Source organism: Bos indicus x Bos taurus, chromosome 16 (genome assembly GCF_003369695.1).
Source record: "Bos indicus x Bos taurus breed Angus x Brahman F1 hybrid chromosome 16, Bos_hybrid_MaternalHap_v2.0, whole genome shotgun sequence".
NCBI lineage: Eukaryota > Metazoa > Chordata > Mammalia > Artiodactyla > Bovidae > Bos > Bos indicus x Bos taurus.
Genome location: NC_040091.1, coordinates 58681660 through 58702316, shown reverse-complemented (window position 1 = coordinate 58702316; position 20657 = coordinate 58681660). Strand labels below are relative to the sequence as shown.

At 41.8% G+C, this 20657-nt stretch overlaps 1 protein-coding gene across 2 annotated transcripts in view; it reads left to right on the top strand.

Moving 5' to 3' along the window:
• Positions 1 to 19960, top strand: part of LOC113906794 (quinone oxidoreductase-like protein 2) — a 32557-nt gene extending 12597 nt beyond the window's left edge. The window contains exons 8-11 of one of the 2 annotated variants that reach the window (XM_027565423.1): positions 180 to 361; positions 2355 to 2583; positions 6936 to 7014; positions 18229 to 18314. In XM_027565423.1, the coding sequence (XP_027421224.1) occupies positions 180 to 361; positions 2355 to 2583; positions 6936 to 7014; positions 18229 to 18236 (498 nt within the window). In that variant the 3' untranslated portion in view covers positions 18237 to 18314. Of the gene's footprint in view, positions 1 to 179; positions 362 to 2354; positions 2584 to 6935; positions 7015 to 18228 lie in introns of both variants that reach the window. The other variant, XM_027565424.1, reaches the window with a different exon arrangement.
• The last annotated feature ends 697 nt before the right edge of the window (positions 19961 to 20657 follow it).

Sequence of the window (20657 nt, the reverse complement as noted above, 5' to 3'; positions counted from 1 at the left end):
TGGAGAGGCCAGCACATTGATGCTGTGTGATGGGCCTGCTGTGTTGGATTGAGGCTGGTGCTAAGACAGAGGTCATATTGGTTTCCTTGATCAGCACCCTTTGTTTGGAGGCTGGGCGGGTCAGGTGAGCCCCTTGCTATGTATTCTGGACCATCTGAAGTGTTGTGTTCTTCATGTAGGTAATAGCTGCAGCTGGAAGTGATGAAAAGTGTCAGCTGGCGATGCAGAGTGGGGCACAGTCCAGCGTGAACTACAGTCGGGGCAGCCTTAAGGAGGCTGTGGGGAAGCTGGTGGGCAGTGGCGGGGTGAACGTGGTCATTGACATGGTGGGAGGAGACATCTTCCTGGAGGCTCTCCGCAGGTAGGTGAGGTGGTCCTCCTGGGTGGGCTAGACTGGGGGCTCTGCTGAAACCTTCCCAGACCTCTGGCTTCCTTCCGGCCTTGCTGCTTTCTTGTTTTTGCTGCTCACTTTTCCTGTAGGCACTGGCATCAACGGGAACAGCTGAGTGGGTGGGTGAAAAGGAATAGAAGCAGAGGGAAAATCAGGAAATGCTTAAATATAGCAAAAACAAAATAGCCAACTGGAAAATATCCAAAAAAAAACAAAAAACAAAAAACTGCAGACTCTCTAGTTGGCAATATCAAATGCTTTAGAAATTATACATGTGTTAAATTCAGCTCTGCCTGCACCCACTAGCTACTTTATATACATGGTATGGGTAATTCTTTTTATTTTTAATTAAACTTTTTATTTTGCATTGGAGTATAGCTGATTAGCAATGTGATAGTTTCAGGTAGATGGCAAAGGGACTCAGCCATGTATATACCTGTATCCATTCTCCCCCAAACTCTCCTCTTTGGGTAATTCTTGAGGAGATCATTGTTTGGATGTTAGAATTACTGGGGTGGCAGACCCCCAGTTCACTATGCACCAAGGGAGAGTCTCTTTTGATCTTACTGGTTTCTGAAGCTACCACCAGTGTAGGTGTCTTCTTGACTTGTTTTATTTAAAAAAAAAAAAATCACTGGAGAGTTCATGGGACTGTTGTATCTATACTAATTCTCATTCCGTTTCAACCAGGAAGTCTGCAGTGCTCTGATAGTATTAGCTTCATTTCTCATGTCATCCTGGCAAGCATAGTTTTGTGCTTTATCTTAGCTTAAGGAGAAGAAGCAAAGAGAGCAGCTTGCCCACAGAAGGGATCCGTGTGGTCCCCTTACAAGACTGGTTAGTTCCTCTGCTCCTTACTGTCTTTCTTGCTTATGGCTTATTTTTTATCTTTTCCTACTGAGAAATCCAAACTGGTGCAGAATGGTTCCCCCCTGCTAGTTTGCAAGGTCAAGAGGAATTCCCAACTGGGAATTTAATGCATGTTGCTTTTTTTTTGTTAATTGTGGTAAAATACAGGTAACCTAGTATTTAACATTTTAACCATTTTAAGTGTACAGTTAAACTGGTTCACCATCTCCAATATTGTGTAACCATCTCCAATACAAACTCTGTACCCATTAAACAACTGCCCGCCAACTCCCATAAGCTCTATTCTATTTTCTGCCTCTCTTAATTACTGTCCATTGCTTTTTCTTCCCTCATACTGTTTTTTAGTGTGGTAAAAAGTATATAACAAAAGGCTTGCTATATTAACTGCTATAAAATGTAGAGTTCAGTGGTGTTAAATATATTTACATTGTGAAACAGGTCTTCATGACTTTCTTCTTGCAAACCTGAAATTCTGTACCCATTAAGTAACTCTCTTCTCCCCTTCTCCCCAGCCCTTGGTAATCGCTATTCTACTTTGTTTCTGTGAATCTGACTCTTTAGATACCCCAGATAAGCAGAATAATACAATATTCATTTTTCTGTAAGTGGCTTGTTTCACTTACCGTAATGACCTTAAGGCTCATCTGTGTCTTAAAATGGGACAGAGTTTCCTTCCTTTTTAAGGCTAAATAATACTCTACTGTATGTATATAACACCTTCTGTTTACCAGTCCATCAGTGGATAGACATTTGGATTGTTTCCACCTCTTGGCTTTTATAGATAGTGCTACTGTGAACTTGGCTCTTCAAATACCTCTTCAAGACTCTGCTTTCAGTTCTTTTGGATATAGACTCAGAAGTGAGATTGCTGGGTTATATGGTAGTTCTGGTTTTGAGTTTTTGAGGAATCTCCATGCTGTTTTCCATAACATTTGCACCATTTTACAATCTCAGCAATGTTCCTTGAGGGGTCCACTTCTCTAGATCCTTGCTAACACTTATTTTCTCTTTTATTTTTAATAGTAGCCATCCTGGTGGCTGTGAATGTGCATTGTCTTTTATAATCTTTGTTTTTTCCTCCTTTTCCCCTCAGCCTGGCGTATGAGGGCAGGATCGTAGTGGTAGGTTTCGCTGGAGGAACCATTGCTTCTGTACCAGCCAATCTGCTGCTGCTGAAGAATGTTAGTGCCATGGGGCTGTACTGGGGCAGATACCGGCAGCAGAACTTTCCCGTCTTCTCCAGAAGCCTGTCCTCAGCACTTCAGTACTGCCAAGAAGGGCGCATCCAGCCACACATTGGAGAGGTTTTTGAACTGGAAGAGGTGAGATGCTCTTGTGTTCAGTTGTTGAGTCGTGTTTGACTTTGCGACCCCCCTTGGACTGTAGGCCACCAGGCTCTTCTGTCCATGAAATTTTCCAGGCAAGAATACCGGTGTAGGGTGCCATTTCCTCCTCCAGGGGATCTTCCTGATCCAACAGTTGAACCCACATCTCTTGTGTCTCCTGCATTGGCAGGTGATTCTTTACCACTGCCCCACCTGGGAAACCCCTGAGACACTCTTAAGGAATATGATATAGCTAGTCAGTCAGTTCAGTTGTTCAGTCATGTCCGACTGTTTGCGACCCCATAGACTGCAGCACGCCAGGCTTCCCCGTCCATCACCAACTCCCAGAGCTTGCTCAAATGTATGTCCATCAAGTCGGTGTTACCATCCAGCCATCTCATCCTCTGTCATCCCCTTCTCCTCCTGCCTTCAATCTTTCCCAGTGATATAGCTAAGGCCAGGAAATGTGTCAAACTATGGGATAGTTTCTCTCTGCATGCGTGTGTGCTAAGTCACTTTAGTCCTGTCTGACTCTTTGTGACGCTATGGACTGTAACCCACCAGGCTCCTCTGTCTATGGGATTCTCCAGGCAAGAATACTGGAGTAGGTTGCCATGCCCTCCTCCAGGGGGTGGATATTCCCAACTGAGGGATTGAACCCCGGTCTTCTGCATTGCAGGCAGATTCTTTACCACCTGAGCCACCTGGGAAGCCCCGGTTTCTCTCTAGAAATTATAAATCTTCCTAATATGGAATTAAAGGATGAAAACACAATGGGGTCTCACAGGCTGCAGGATCATAGGATTTCTCTCTGTCTTGTAGGTTGTGTAGTTATATACTCAGGCTTAGTAAATCAGAGGGAAACTGAAACTGTGAAGGCCATGAAGGAGCTGGATTTTGAGGGCTCTGTCTACATTGCTGGTGTCTTAAACAGAGGGTTGTGATAGTACTTTAGAAAATGATTTACTGGTGTTGATATGAACTCTGAACTGCACAGCATACGAGTTTAAAAAGGAAGCCCTTCATTTGACCTTTGGTTTTAGAATGCAGACTCTTAAAGTACAACCAGATGATCTAAGCTGGAGTTCTGTGAACAGAACAGCAAATCATACTCGGTATCAAATGACTGTAATTCATCCATTAGTCACTGTAGTTAATTTTGTTGGCTATTCAAGCCCTTTTTTCACTACATTACAGTCCCATTAATGTGGCTTCAGCGTCCTCCAAAGTGTAATTATGTGCATGCATATGCAATGTAGTTGTAAATGCAAATCTGTTAGATATTCACTGTGCAGGGTTTTTCTTTTTGGACAGTGCTGCATGACTTGTGGAACTTTAGCTCCCCAGCCAGGGATCGAACCTGGGCCCTGACAGTGCAAGTGCTGAGCCACTGGACTACTAGGGGATTCATGGAGTTTTCTTTTCTTTTTTTTCCCCTTAATATGTTTTACTCTTCAAACGACTGTTTTGGTAACTCTAGTCAGCCACTGGTGGAGGCGATGGTTTGTTCATATGCAGATTAATGGAGCCCCAGGTGCCAGGTTTCATTCTCTCCACCTTCCATTTTTATGGTTTTCCTAAGATGAGATGAGACACATTCTTCTCAAACGTGGTTTACTTTCTTCCTCATCTTTTTGGTATGTCAGTCAAGAAGGTAATCTTCAGTGGTAAAAAGAGAAACTTATTGGCCATCAGAAAACTGATTGGATTCTGTTTCCAGCTTTGTCCCCATCTATTTGCAATTTTGTGGAAGTCCCCTCACTTTTCTGATCTTTACTTTCCACATGTGTAAAGTTGAGGAGTAGGCATTCCCTTGTGGTCCAGTGGTTAGGATTCGGTGCTTTCACTGCTGGGGGCCAGGTTCAATCCCTGGTGGGGGAACTAAGATCCCATGAGCCACATGTCATGGCCAAAAAAATGCTGAGGGTTAGTATCTATGGCTTTCAGTTTATACTTCTGAGCCACATTCTGAATGAGAGTGAGCTGCTCGGCTCTGGGGCTCCATCTCTGCTGGGACCTCAGTGAAGTGAAGTGAAAGTGAAAGTCGCTCAGTTGTGTCCGACTCTTTGTGACCCCATACTGTCTATGGAATTCTCCAGGCCAGAATACTGGAGTGGGTAGCCTTTCCCTTCTCAAGGGGATTTTCCTAACCCAGGGATCAAACCCACGTCTCCCACACTGTAGGCGGATTCTTTACCAGCTGAACCACAAGGGAAGCCCAAGAATCCTGGAGTGTGTAGGCTATCCCTTCTCCAGCGGATCTTCCCAAACCAGGAATCAAATGGGGTCTCCTGTGTTGAACGCAGATTCTTTACCCATTGAGCTATCAGGGAAGCCCCGGGACCTCAGTACTGCATATTTTATTTCTTGTGTTCATGCTTTTCTTTTTGGAAAAGGTTCTGTGGCTTAAAAACTTGAAAACCATCAGTTTAGAGAATTTCTGTGTCCCTTTCCTCTTTTATTATGTGACTCGTAAACTGAGGTTTGCTTTACCTGAGGCTCATATACACCTGCTGATAGAGGATAAGAACAATTAGGCAGTAGCCAAGTGGAAACATGTGCTAGTTTGAGCTGTTTCTTCTCTGCTTTGACATGTTCTAGGTACTGCTCAGGCATGAAAGAAAGCTAGAGGTGATTATTGTTTTAATTACCCACACTGAAGTTCTCTCTTCTCTTAAACATAGATTACCTAATTATTAACAGTTCTCAGCTTCCATTTGCCTACTCTGCAATGAGGACTCTGCATGTAGGATTTTTCTAGTTCTTCCCACTCTGCTGACTTTTCTGTGATTAACTGTTGTCCGAGGCCATGTTCCCTAACACATTTCAAGCATCTCATTCACACTCTGTCCATTTACTATTTCTTCCCTTTCTTCTTCTTTCAGTATGCAAGCTATTTAGAATACTAGTAATAATGGCAGCTCACAGACAGTAGGTGTTTATTATGGGTCAAGAGCTGTGCTAAGCACTTTACAGGCATTTTCTAATCAGTCTTCACAACAAACCTTTGAAATATGAACAATCTTTTATCACATGCTACAGATGAAGAAATCAGAACTTGTAAATGGTAAGAAACCTGTCCAATGACATGTAGTAATGATAGACCTGGAATCTAGTTCAGGTATGTCTCTGAGTCTTGAATCAGAGCTCCTTAAGGTCAGGTCAGACTCTGTCCTTAAATCAGAAAATTTCTTCTTAGAAACCGTATCCTAGAGTATGAAGTTTATCCATCTGTCATGCAGGCATCTATGTGAACAAACTTACTGTTAAAGTGACCAGGAGTTGTGAATTTTTAAAATGAAGATTAAATGAAATTATAATTAATTTCACTGAACTTTAAAGCTTTTGTAATAATATTTTTTTCATGTAAATCAGTCAACATATTGGACACATTTGTCAGAACCTGCTTGGGCTTGGAACATGACTGTTGTACTTGTATTTCTATAATACCAGAGATATTGGTGCTTCCCATCTTATATTTTCTCCTGAATATGTAGACTATTGGTTTGACCTTGATAGTTGATATTAATATTGTTCCTGACCAGAGTTCTTGTACTCCTTAATCAATAGAAGTTGATAAGAGGCCAGAGGAAGAAATCAGGCAAGGCTTTGCAGAGACAGCAAAAAAAGGAGTAGTTTCCCTTGCTCACTCCCTGAAGTGGGGCAAACTGGGCCCTCAAATGGGCTGAGGGTAGGGTCGGGCTGGAGAGGGCCTTAGGTGGTGTGCCCACCTCCTTGGTGGTGCCGTTTGCAGAGATCATGCCGCAGCCCCCGGCTTTTGCCCCCAACACCTCAGAAGTAGGTTTTTCGTCTTTTTGTATCATGTTGTTCATAATTTGCCCCAACTGCACGTGTGTGCAGTTATTTGACTTTTTAAAAGAATATTTGCCCGCTCTGTGTCTTAGTTGTGTCACACAGGATCTTCAGTCTGTTGCAGCATGCAGGTTCTTTCGTTATGGTATGTGAACTCTTATTGTGGTGTGCAAATTCTTAGTTGAAGCACGCAGGATCTTTAAGTTGCAGTATGTGAGATCTAGTTCCTCGACCAGGAATTGAGCCTGAACCCCCTGCACTGGGAGCATGGAGTCTTAACCACTAGAGCACCAGGGAAGTGCCCATGCAGTTATTTTTAGTCCCTTCCAGTTTCTTCGTGTTCTGTTGCTTGAGGGGACATTTGTCCAGGTTGTAAGCACCACAGCAAAGGGTCCCAGCTTCTAGTCTGTTTCAACATGGTCTCATATTTTGTATCATAGCCTTTTTAGTAGGCATGAGGTATGAACATCTGTAACCTTCTGTGCTTCTCCTTTACCTACTTGTAATTACTGGTTCCATGTTTGTCATTCCCGTAGTCCATAAACTCCATGGAGGCAGGGACCATGTGCTGCTGTACCTCTGTGTCTCCGGATTCTGCCGGGTACACAGTATCAGGTACAAGTATGAATGATTGAGAGTATGGGGCTCTAGGGTCAGACTGCCAGAACTCACACCCTGGCACTGCAACTTAACTGGCTGTGTGATTTACATCTTTGTGATTTAGTTCCCTCATCTGTTGGGAGGGCAGTAACATACCCAACTGTTGCAGGAAGGGGGGCCCCTTCCAGGCCCCAAAAGTGGGCTCTTGCCTAACACTCAGAAATTAATTGTCTGAGGAGATACAGGTGCTGACAAAACAAGAGACTTTATTGGGAAAGGGTGCTTAGATGGAGAGCAGGAGGATAAGGGAACCCAGAAGAACTGCTCTGCCTCATGGCTTGCAGTCTTGGGTTTTTTGGCGATGGGCTTAGTTTCCCGGTTATCTGTGGCCAATCATTCTGACTCAGGTCTTTCCTGGTGATGCACACATTGCTCAGCCAAGATGGATGTCAGGGAAGAGGATTCTGGGAGGTCGTAGGACACCTCCTTTTGACCTTTCCCGGATTCTTCTGGTGGGTGGTGGCTTGTTAGTTCCGTGTTCCATACCAGGACTTCCTGTTGTAAAATAACTCACACAAATGGTTACTACATCTGGCACTGCCTGGCCAGGGTGGGTGGTTGCAGGCAGTGTTTCCCCTGACACAGTCTCCTAGGGTTGACGATTAAAGAAGATAATACACATAAAAGCACATAGCAAACATGTTTAAAGGAAAACGTGTAGTCATTGTAAAATAACTGAGTTGAGCGTTTTCAGTCCCTAAACTGTAACACTTTGCATCGACTCTTTGTGCATAAGTCGCTTCAGTCATGTCAGACTCTTTGCGACCCTGTGGACTGTAGGCCTCCGGCCCCTCTGGTCCATGGGATTCTCCAGGCAAGAACACTGCCATGCTCTTCTCCAGGGGACCTTCCCAACCCAGGGATCCAACCAGCGTCTCTTATTTGTCTCCTGCATTGGCAGGCAGGTTCTTTACCACTAGCGCCACCTGGGAAGCCCGTTGACACTTTAGAGGACAGGATTAGAGACACAGTCTTCAGATTTTGAATTTTTACTAGAATTTGTTGTTTTCTGAACTGTTATGTCTGTACCATGATGGGTGGATCATGAATTAGCACTGTGATCTGCTCAGAGGGTGGCATTATTTGGATGTGCTGGATTTCTTTTCTGTAGGGAGCCGCCCACACACATCTCGACCTGACACAATACTTCACGGATCTGAACTTGTTGTTTTGTGAAGGTTGGGTGAGATCACTCCATGAACAGATTTAATGGCTAGAAATTGTTTGAGGTTTCCTCAGTGTATCTGTGGAATATTCTAAAGAATTAAATTACTCTGTTTTGATAGGATGTGTATTATTTTAGTCCATTGCTCTAGACCCAGTTTATGGGCCCCTCACATCAGCCAGCCCCCTGCCCTAGGCCTTGGCCACTTATCACACTTCTCTTGTCCCTGCAATAATGCAGCCCAGGGCCCATCCCTAGGGTCTGTCTCCTGACGCTGTTGACTGTCTCATACTTTCCCTAAGTATAGGGCTAATCCTAGGCAAGGTCGCTGCTTTGTTCATCAGGGAGCTGCTGAAGCTCTAGCTTCTCCAAAAACCAGATGCGGGGCTCTGGGTAACACCGTCCAGAAGTGTGTGGGGACTCCCCCGCAACTGGACAAGCTGGGACAAGTAAGAGACTGGAGATAAATCGCTTGCCTTTCCTCTTTTCCTGATGGCCGTTTCTATGTGCCTTGGGTCTTATACTGCCTCTCCGGAGAGGACCCATGTGGACGACAGCCAGCTGCATCTGCCCCTGAAGCTCTGAGCAGTTCAGGACTGGTAACACTCAGCTTGTGCTTCCTCTTCCTCCTTCCTTGATTCACCCGTTTCCCTCATCCTGCCCCGCCAGCACTGCAGTGCAGCATTAGAACATATGTTTTGATCAGGCTGGATTTTCTAGGGAACCCAGGCTGACACTTGATATTGAAAATTTATTTATTTTTGTGTTTAATAATATATGGCTTGACTTTTTTTTTTAAAAGTCAGGTTTATTGAGGTATAGTTGCATATTCAAAATCCAAAATTGCATATTCAAAATTCTCCAAGTCAGGCTTCAACAGTCAAGCTGGTTTTAGAAAAGGCAGAGGAACCAGAGATCAAATTGCCAACATCTGTTGGATCATTGAAAAAGCAAGAGAGTTCCATAAAAACATCTACTTCTGCTTTATTGACTATGCCAAAGCCTTTGACTATGTAGATCACAACAAACTGTGGAAAATTCTGAAAGAGATAGGAATACCAGACCACCTTAACTGCTGCCTGAGAAATCTGTATGCAGGTCAAGAAGCAACAGTTAGAACCATACTTGGAACAATGGACTGATTCCAAACTGGGAAAGAAGCATGTCAAGGCTGTATATTGTCACCTTGCTTATTTAATTTACATGCAGAGTATATCATGCGAAATGACGGGCTGGATGAAGCACAAGGTGGAATCAAGGTTGCCGGGAGAAATATCAGTAACCTCAGATATGCAGATGATATCGCCCTCATGGCAGAAAGCGAAGAAGAACTAAAGAGTCTCTTGATGAAAGTGAAAGAGGAGAGTGAAAAAGCTAGCTTACAACTCAACATTCAAAAAATTAAGATCATGGCATCTGGTCCCATCACTTCATGGCAAATAGATGGGGAAACAATGGAAACAATCAGAGATTTTACTTTTTTGGGCTCCAAAATCACTGCAGATGGTGACTGCAGCCATGAAATTAAAAGATGCTTGCTCCTTGGAAGAAAAGCTATGACCAACCTAGACAGCATATTAAAAAGCAGAGACATTACTTTGCCAACAAAGGTCCATCTCATCAAAGCTATGGTTTTTTCCAGTAGTCATGTATAGATGTGAGAGTTGGACTCTAAAGAAAGCTGAGTGCTGAAGAATTGATGCTTCTGAACTGTCGTGCTGAGAGTTGCCTGGACTGCAAGGAGATCCAACCAGTCCATCTTAAAGGAAATCAGTCCTGAATATTCATTGGAAGGACTGATGCTGAAGCTCCAATACTTTGGTCACCTGATGCAAAGAACTGACTCATTGGAAAAGACCCTGATGCTGGGAAAGATTGAAGGTGGAAGGAGAAGGGGACGACAGAGGATGAGATGGTTGGATGGCATCACCGACTCAATGGACATGAGTTTGAGCAAGCTCTGGGAGCTGGTGATGGACAGAGAAGCCTGGCGTGCGGGGGTCTCAAAGAGTCGGACATGACTCAGCGACCGAACTGAACTGCATGTAGTAGTGAAAGTCGCTCAGTCACGTCCGACTGTTTTTGATCCCATGGACTGTACAGTCCGTGGAATTCTCCAGGCCAGAGTACTGGAGTGGGGATCCTCCTTCTGCAGGGGATCTTTCCAACCCAGGGATCAAAGCCAGGTCTCCCTCATTATAGGTGGGTTCTTTTACCAGCTGAGCCACCGGGGAAGCATATAGTAAAACTTTGTCTAGCTTTGACAAACATACAGTCATGTAAGCACCGCCCTGCAGTCAAGATGCAGATCATGTCTGTCACTCCAGAAAGTTCCTTTGAACTGAACTGACTCATTTGAAAAGACCTGGATGCTGGGAAAGATTGAAGGTGGAGAAGAAGGGGACAACAGAGGATGAGATGGTTGGATGACATCACCGACTTGATGGACAGAGTTTGAGTAAACTCTGGGAGTTGGGGATGGACAGGGAGGCCTGGCATGCTGCAGTCCACGGGGTCTCAAAGAGTCAGACACAACTGAACTGAACTGAACATTTTTATTTACTTTATGACTGCGATTTCTAGGTCATGTGGTAAGTGTTATGCTTAACCTTTTTTTTTTTTTTTAATTTACACATTTAATTGGCTTTATTTATTGAGCAGCAGATCCCCCGACTGCCCCTCCCAGTCTACAGTGGTGGCTAGATAACATCATTAAATAGTAATACCAATTTAAGACTCTCTGATAGAGAACAGAACATCCCCCCATTTGGGGAAGGGGTGAGGAGGAATGGATTGGGAGTTTGAGATAAATAGATGCAAACTGTTATATGTAAAATGGATAAACAACAAAGTTCTGATATATATGTGTGTGTGTATATATATATATATATGTATATAGTACAGGTAACTACATTCAATGTTCTGTAATAAACCATAATGGAAAAGACTATGAAAAAATATATATCTTTAACTGAATGGGGGCTCCCCAGGTGGTGCTAGTGTTAATAGAACCCGGCTGCCAATGCAGGAGACATAAGTGACACAGGTTTGACCCTGGGTCGGGAAGATCCCCTGGAGAAGGAAATGGCAACTCACTCCGGTATTCTTGCCTGGAGAATCCCTTGGACAGAGGAGACTTGTGAGCTATATAGTCCACAGGGTTGCAAAGAATCAGACGTGACTGAAGCGACTTAGCACGCGTTCATAACTGAGTCACTTTGCTGTACATCAGAAACTAACATGTTGTAAATCAACTATATCTCAATTAAAAAAAAAGAACGTCAGTTTAAAAGCAATCTATGCAGAATTCTAAATATAATGTGCTTATGCTCCTCAAGGAAGGGCAAGCTAGACAAATCAGTATTTTGCTCTCTATACCTCAGCTGCTGAGAAGCAATTCTGTTACAGGCTCTACAGCCCATGATTTTGAAGGCAAGGTTGCTACTATTGCATTTCTTTCAAAGCCCATAGTACATAGATTTTCTTTCTTTTCGTATATTCTGGATTAGAAACTGGTGCTTCAATATACGGCCTTCCCAGGTGGCTCAGTGGTAGAGAATCCGCCTGCCAATGCAGGAGACTTGGGTTCAACTCCTGGATTGGGAAGATCCCCTAGAGAAGGAAATGGCAACGACTGTCTGTGTGGACATTTCAGTACAAGCATTGTACTGGTCTGATATGATATGTTTACCTTTTAATAACTATAAAACTGTTTATCCAAGTGGTTGTAATATTTTGCATGTCCCCCAACAATGCAGGAACGTTGCTTTGCCCCTGCCAGAACTTAGTGTTGTCAGCTGTTGTCTTTAAATCCATCCGTTCAGTGGGTGCGTAGTGTGGTATTTGATTCTCGGTTTAATTTGCATTTCTCTAATGAATAGTGATCCTGAATATCTTTTCATATGCTCCTTTGCCAGCTGTATCTTTTCTGGTGAAATGCACTGACTGACTTGTAAAAGAAGATTCAGGTTCGCTTCTATCAGAGCAGTGGTCTGATAAATATAATTCAACTATGACAGTGTATCATTGACTAAACATTTCTACCTTTTAAAAACAATCCCACTCAGTCCCCGATATACTTATTCATTCATGAGTTTGTTTTATTCATCAAATGTTTGCTGGGTACATTCTGTAAGACTTAAGGAATTTTTTTTTTTTAGTTGGGACAGTCTCAGGACAGTGCTGTGTTGGGAGGAAGAGCTGCTTTCTAATGGGAAACATGAATCAGCATAATATATTTAGGGAACTGTAGGTTACGCTGACTGGGGTTCCCAGGTGGTGCTAGTGGTAAAGAACTCGCCTGCCAATGCAGGAGACTTAAGAGACCTGGGTTCTATCCCTGAGTCAGGAAGATCCCCTGAAGGAAGGCATGGCTGCCCACTCCAGTATTCCTCCCTGGAGAATCCCATGGACAGAGAAGCCTGGCAGGCTACAGTCCATAAGGTCACACAGAGTTGGACACAACTGAAGTGACTTAGCACAAACACACACACACAGGTTACTCTGATTACTCCTGTCTAATGAGCTAATTAAAAATTCCAACAGCAGAACCTAAAACAGGTTCTCACCCTGCCCCTACATTCCAGGTTGCTTATCTCCAGAGACAAATGTAATTGACTTCAGCCACGGCAGGGCAGAGAACCAGGGTGCTGGATACAGTCTGTGTATCTATCTAGGCATCAGTATGGAGCAGCCTCTCTCTCTGTGACACAGCCTGTAGGATACAGAAGAGGTTGGGGGGTGGGGCAGGGATGTCCCCAGCTATCTGAATTATCTATCAAAAGACTCTGGTCTAAAGCCGTGTGCTTCACTTCCTAGTCTCTGACTGAGAGTCTTATCACTCATTAAATATCTAGTTTCAACACCACCAGTTGTCTATTTTCCTAGCCCAGATAGAAATCGAAAGGTAGAAAGGGACAGAGCTGGGTTATTTTTAGAAGCAGCTGTCACAACAGAGGTAGCATCTGGACATAGAGTTAACAGAGCATCTAAAAAACAAAAGGCAGAATAATGGATATTCAGAATTACGAGATTCCCAAGTCATGGAACAAAAAGGTTCTATTTTCTTCCATCCCCCATATTATCTTCTAAAGAAGTTAGATAAATGTGCTACATTTTTATGAAGATTTATATGCAGACAGATTGAAAGTAAGTTTTAACATTTGAAGGGACAGCTCTCTTTTTATGTTAACATTCATTTGCAGAGGATTCCTCATGTGTCTAGGATGCCAGCTGAAGAGAAATACCACTCTCTTCAGTTATGTTTTTTTCCCCAAGTATTTTCTGTTGTTGGCCTGTGACAGATCTCCGGGAACAAGCGACTTCTAACTGACAGGGAGAGTGATGCAGCTGTGAGTCACCTGGAGACGTATCTTTGAGTTATTGACAGGGTGAAGATGAGTGTTTCAGACATCTGTCTTAGACATCTCCCACCTCCTCTGAGTACATCTAAATCTGCACAGATTGGGAAGGTCTCTGTAAGGCACAAAGCCCTGAAAGACACATGTTCCTGAGAAACCAGGCATTTCATGCTGCGGGGAGATTGCCACGATTGATTTGCTTCTGTGCTTATTTTTATTTAGTTATTTTTCTTATGCTTTTGGGGGAGGATTTCAAGGGGAAAGGCTTGGTTAATCAAAATCCTCTTTCAAAGCACATTTTCATTGTTGGACCACACAAGGCCCCTCTTTGGCTTTTATGTCTGTATATTTATGGCTGTCTCTATTTACTTACTCCCTTATCTTCTTTTCCTCCCCTCAGAGTCAGTCTTTATAATGTATTTGATGCTTATCTTTGGATTTAAATTTCTCTGTAAAGCACACAGAATCATTTTGTGTGCTAATCTATTTTCAAGTGATGTAAATGTGCGGTAGATCTTATTCTGTTTTTTATTTTTTCATGCAGTGCCATCTTTTAAAAAAAATATTGATTTATTTGGCTGCTCCAGGTCTGAGTTGTGGCCCTTGGGATCTTTGATCTCTAGTTTCCTGACCAGAAATCAAATCTGGGCCCCCTGCATGGGGAAGTGTAGTCTTAGCCACTGGACCACCAGGGAAGTCCCAGTGCTGTCTTTTAAAGATCGCCTCACATTGCTGTTCCTATGTCCAGTTCATTACCCTTCATTGCTGCATAGTAGTCTCTGCATCTACCATGGTTTACAGATCCCTTTCCTAAAGATAAAATTGATGTGATTGCCTGCCCCTGTGATTGGTGCTATAATGAACAGTCTCATGGGTGACTGTTAGGACTTGTGCAAGTGTTGCTAGGGGAGTATTCTCCCAGGAATAAAGTAGTTGGGTCATAGGGTGTATGCCTATTTTATCTGACTGCCAACTGTTCTCCAGAATGACTTGCCCTGTCTATGCCTCTACCAGCAATGCATGAGAATGTTTTTATTTATTTACCACCCGTCGGTATATAGCATGGTGGCTCAGCTGGTAAAGAATCCACCCGCAATGCGGGAGACCTTGATTTCGATCCCTGGGTTGGGAAGATCCGCTGGAGAAGGGAATGGCTACCCACTCCAGTATTATGGCCTGGAGAATTCCATGGACTGTATAGTCCACGGGGTTGCGAAGAGTCGAACATGACTGAGCAACTTTGACTTTCACTTTCTTTCCAGCTTTCTGATGGCTTATTCAAATTTATAAGCATAAAGTGGTATTTTACCATTTTAATTTGCATTTCCCTGGTTTCTAATTATTTTTAGCATCTCTTTGTATATTTGCAAGCCTTTCAGGTCTTCAATTCTTTGAACTGTAATTTAGCCCTTTGGAAGTTTTCTATGGGAGATTGCTCTTTCTTACTAATTTGCAAAAGTTCCTGTATAACCTATGGTTCTCAAACTTTAATGTGCACAGGAATCATGTTAAGATACACATTATAATTCAATAAGAGTGGGGTGGGGCTTAAGGCTGTGCGTTTCTAATAAGCTCCCAGATGATGCAGAAGCCTGTGGTCCTGAACCACAATGTGATTAACAAGGTTCTACGTGTTAGTTTGGGGGCTTCCCAGGTGGCTCAGTGGTTAAGAATCCACCTACCAAGTAGGAGATGTGGGTTCAATTCTTGGGTCAGGAAGATCCCCTGGAGAAGGAAGTAGCAACCCGCTCCAGTTTTCTTGCCTGGGAATTCCCATGGACAGAGGAGCCTGGCGGGCTACAGTCCCTAGAGTTGCAAAAGAATTGACTAAAACGACAATGTTGAGGCTTTGAGAAAGTCTGTCCTTCCAGAGTTGTCAAGTGTGTGTCACCTTTGTTTGCATTTAATATAAGCAAACACATCAATGTTTTGCCTTGTGATTAGTGCTATTTGGAGCTATTTCATAAGTCCTTTGTCATCCCTGGTTCACAGTGATTTTCTTCTCTATTTTTCTTTTTTAACTTTGTACTTTCATTTCACATTTAAGGATTTAAATCCATCTGAAATTACCTTTGATTTAGATATAAATTAGGTAATCAATTTTAATTTTTCTCCTTATAATGAGCTTGCTTTATCAGACTCAGTAGTTCATTGTTTCTCTATTGATTTGTGATACTGCCTTTGTCTTATTTTAAGTTCCCAGGTACACATGTGTGTGTCTGCACTCTGCTTTCCATTCTGTTTCCTGGTTCACATGTTTATTCCTGTAATAGTATTTCACTGTTTTATATTTATAGCTTTGAAGTATGTTTCAGTATCTGGAAGAGTAACTCTTCCACCTGTTCTTCTTTTTCAAATATGACTTAGATATTTGTGAATCTTTATCCTTTTAGAAAAATTTTGAAATAAATTTCTTAAGTTCCTCAAAATTCTAGCTGAACTTTTGAATGGAACTGTGTTGACTTTACAGATTAATTTGGGGGAGAAGTGATAGTTTTACAGTTTTAAGTTCTGTAATTTGTAAACAGGGACATTTTGCTAGTTATTCAGATCATTCCTGTTTTTAAATAGAATTTAAAGTTTTTCTCCTTAAAGTCTTCTGGATTGCCTGAGTTATGTTAATTACAAGTACTTTTTGTTTTTGTTGCTCTTGAGAACAATATTTTCTGTTGTGTTTTCTAGTTGATTATTTTTGATATAGAGAAATATTAATAATTTTTGTAAGTTCATCTTATATCTTGTTAAGTTTCCTCCATGACTTTTCATGACTTGATAGCTCATTTCTTCTTATCACTGAATAATATTACGTGGTATGGATATACTACAGCTTGTTTGCCCATTCCCCTTCAGAGGGACATCTTGGTTGCTCTCAAGTTTTGGCAAATATAAACAAAGCTGCTATAAACACTCTTGTGTAGGTTTTTGTGTAGATATAAGTTTTCAACTCATTTGGGTAAATACTTAGGAACACAATTACTGGATCATATGGTAAGAATATGTTTAGTTTTATAAGAAACTGCTGAACTATCTTCCAAAGTAGCTATATCATTTTGCAACTACGATTCCCACCAATGATGAATGAAAGTTGCCATTGCTCCACATTGTTATCAGCATTTGATGCTTAGTTTTGAATTTTAGACGTTCCAACAGGTGTGTAGTAGGATCTCACTGTTGTTTTAATTCTCTAATGACATATGATGAATGTCTTTCGTAGGCTTACTTACTGTCTGTATGTCTTCTTTAGTAAAATGTCTGCCTAGACCTTTTGCACATTCTTAAATGGGGTTGTTTGTTTTCTTATTGTTGAGGTTTAAGAATTCTTTGTGGATTTTAGATAAAAGTTCTTTATCAGATACACATTTTGCAAATACTTTTATCCCAGGCTGTGTTTTATATTTTTATTCTTTGAAGTGTCTTTTGCAGACAGCAGTTTTTAGTTTTAATGATGTCCAACTTACCAATTTTTAAAAACTTAATTCATTTTATTTATTTATTGGGTCTTTTTTGCTGTTTGAGGACTTTCTCTGGTTGTAGAGGGCTGGGGAGCTACTCTCTCGTCGCAGTGCAGGGACTTCTCATGTGGTGGCTCCTCTTGTTTTGGAGTATGGGCTGTAGTAGCTCTAGTTGGAGCTGACGGGCTCTAGAGCTTGGGCTCAGTAGTTGTGGCACACAGGCTTAGTTGCTGCACGGCGTGTGGAATCTTCCCAGACCAGGGATTGAACCTGTAATCTCCTGCATGGGCAGGCAGATTCTAATCCACTGTACCATCAGGGCAGTCCTACCAATTTTTATTTTCCTAGATTATGCTTTGATGTTATATTAAAAAACTCATTGCCAAGCATAAGGTGCCTTAGATTTTTTTTCTTGTTTTCTTCTGGAAGTTTTATAGGTTTGCTTTTTACATTTATGTGTAAGATTCACTGTGAGTTAATTTGGTGAAAGACATAAGGACAGTGTCTTGATTAATTTTTTTTGCATTGGATGTTCATTTGTTCTAGCACCTTTTTTTTTTTTTAAGAATATTCTTTCTCCATTGAATCGCTTTTGCTCCTTTGTCAAAGATCAGCTGACTGTATTTGTGTGGGTCTATTTTTTGGTTCTGTAATAGTTCCATTGACCTGTTTGTTTATTCTTACACCACTGTCACAATCTTGATTACTGTGGCTAATTTTTAATTTATGTTTTATATCTTTGTATTTCTAAAAAAGGATTTCAGAGAGATTGTAATTTCAGTTGCACTGGAAACAAGGTAATTAAAAAGAAAAAGAAAAAGAAAAAAAATTGTAAAAAATTACATTATTGATCCTTCTGGCAGTGGCTCCATTCTTTTCAAAAGCTAGAATATTCAGAAATATTACAGTAGAGTATGGGCAGGCCTGAAGAGTTTTAACCTGATGTTATTTATCTGATAATATTAAAAATTATAGTTTAGACAGAAAAATTCTGAGGTTAGATTATCCTCATTGTTTTCCTTTGAGTTTGTGGTGATCAGTTACTTAGTTAATATTGCATTAGATAGTTACCTACATTTTGTTGGAGACATGATAATACTTGAGCTATTTTAAGAATTGATCCAGTAACAAATCTTTGTTGAAATATGCATAGTTGCAAGTCTGACCACATATTTTTGGATTTTCTTTTTAGGTCAATGATGCCTTCCTTCATGTCACACAGCGTAAATCCACAGGCAAGGTGCTTCTCTCCCTTAAATAAATTTTCACTTCAGCAAACTCAGCATGTCTAAACCCAAACTCATCATCTTTCCAAAGAAACCTGATTTCCCATCCATGTTTTTTTTCCCATATTACCACCTTCCTTATTAATCCAGTTTCAAGATCTTTTAGAGTCATCTTTTATTCTGTTTTCTTATTCCTAGATAGTGTGATCATGTACTTTATTGTCCAGACTTGGACACAGTTGAGAGTGAAAGGATGCTGTTAGTAATTACACCAGGAGAACAGGTGTCCCAAGATGTATGATCACCTATTCATAACGCATCCATGGCCAAGTTCTGTCATCTCCACCTCTAAGAAGTCTTACACACCACATCCTGTTTTCCATTCTGACTAATCATGTCATATCTGCTAATTCCAGTGACCTCCTAACTTTCCTACCTTTAATCTACCCCCTCCCTCTCCATTCTTGTTATATGTTACTGCCTTGGTGACCTTCCCAAAGTGCAGCTACAATTGTGTGTTGTCTCAGAACCCTACAATGGCTCACCATTGTCTCCATGGTGGTGTTCGGACTCCTTGAGCGAGCATTTCACCACGACCAGGATTTTGCCCCTCTCTGCCCATATTGGACAGCAGCGTTGGTCTCTCAGTGTACACTGAGATTGCTTGTCTCCTCCACCTTCCTCTTCTCAAGCTATTTCCTCTTCTCCCTTATCTTTGTTAAACATAAGCCTTCCTGGCCTCTGAGACCTACCTCTGCCACGAGCTTGCCCCCTCAGGTGCGTGGCCATCTCTTCTCTACTTTCCTATAGCACCTCCCTCAGGCTGTGTCACATTCTGCCTTGTACCAGCAGGAGTGGCATGTCTAAAGGAATGAACACAGGATTCTGAATTCAAGAGGTGGGTTTGAGTCTCAGTCTCAACACGTTGGAGGTGGTTAGTTAAGGTCTTCAAGCTTTCATTTTCTCCTGAAAAGTGGATGTTACAGTCTCCACCTCACGAAGTTATTCTGAGCAATACATGCAGTGATTGGGCAAAGCACCGGCACACAGTAGGTGATTAGCACTTGCTAGTTACTTGAGTTCTTTCTTTCTTCCCTTCCCAAGATAGCATAAGTTCCTAGAGAGCAGGTACCATGTCTGAGTCACCTTTGTACCACACACACCTAGCACAGTGAGTTACCCTTGAACTGAATTGAATTTGAATGATCTGAAAGTCTTAAGTTGTGGGATTAAGAACATGTTACCTTGGGAACAGCCCAGATGTTCACCAACAGACCAATGTATATACATACAGTGGAGTACTATTCAACCTTGAGAAAGAAGGAAATTCTGACACATTCAGAACATGGATGAACCCTGAGAACATTGTGCAAATTGAAGTAAGCCAGTCCCAAGAGGCCAAATACTGTTTAATTCCACTTATGTGAAGTACCTAGAAATGTCAGATTCCTAGAAACAGAAAGTAAAATTGTGCTTGCCAGGGCCTGGGGTGGAGGGGAGGAAATGGGGAGTTATTGTTTAATGGGTCTAAAGTTCCAGTTTGGGAAGATGAGAAAGTTTTGGAGATGAACAGTGGCTGCAAAACAATGTAAACATAGTTAATGCTACTGACCTGTTCACTTAAAAATGGCTAAAAGGGCCAATTTCATATTGCATATATTTTACCAAAATAAAAAATAAAAGAATATATTACCCTCACAACTGAGTGACTTTATTCAGAGAAGAGAGCAGAGAGTAAGGAGAGTGACTGGCTTAGGTTGAAGGATGCTCCTGTCTCTGCCTGAGTCCTGGTCTGTGGGGAGAGGTCCTTTCTTTTTTGGTTATAAACATTGTTCTCCAGTCCTCCTTATTGCCACTCAAAAGGAGGGAAGTAAGATGGGGGCAAAAACACACACCCGATACCACTGGAATGGAAGTACTTCTACTTGTTTTTGATGAGCTCCAGTTCCAATACGCGTGGTAAGAAGCTTTGTTTTCTTTTTCTAACCATTTGTCAGAAGTTAAAGAAAACAGAAAACCATATAAGATGCTGTTGAAGTACGCTTACAAGCAGGTATGATATGATCATTAAACCAAGCAGTGAATTGACAACTAGATGAAACAGACAAATTGCTTGAAAGATGTAAAATAAGAAATTCAACACAAGAAACAGAAAATTGGAAAGAGGCTTTGTTTTCTGATAAATATCCAGGCCATTCAAAAACACCCATCTTCACAGGGTTTCCTCACCAAAAAGCTTTTGGAAAAACTGAATTATGAAATAGAAAGTGAACATTTAGGGAGAGAATTTAAAACCGAGAAATTAGCAGAAGGAAGGGGGAGGGGGATGAGATCAGGGACCCACCATGTGTCTGTTGTGGGCCCATGTGGAGCTGCCATGAGAGCCAGAGCTCAA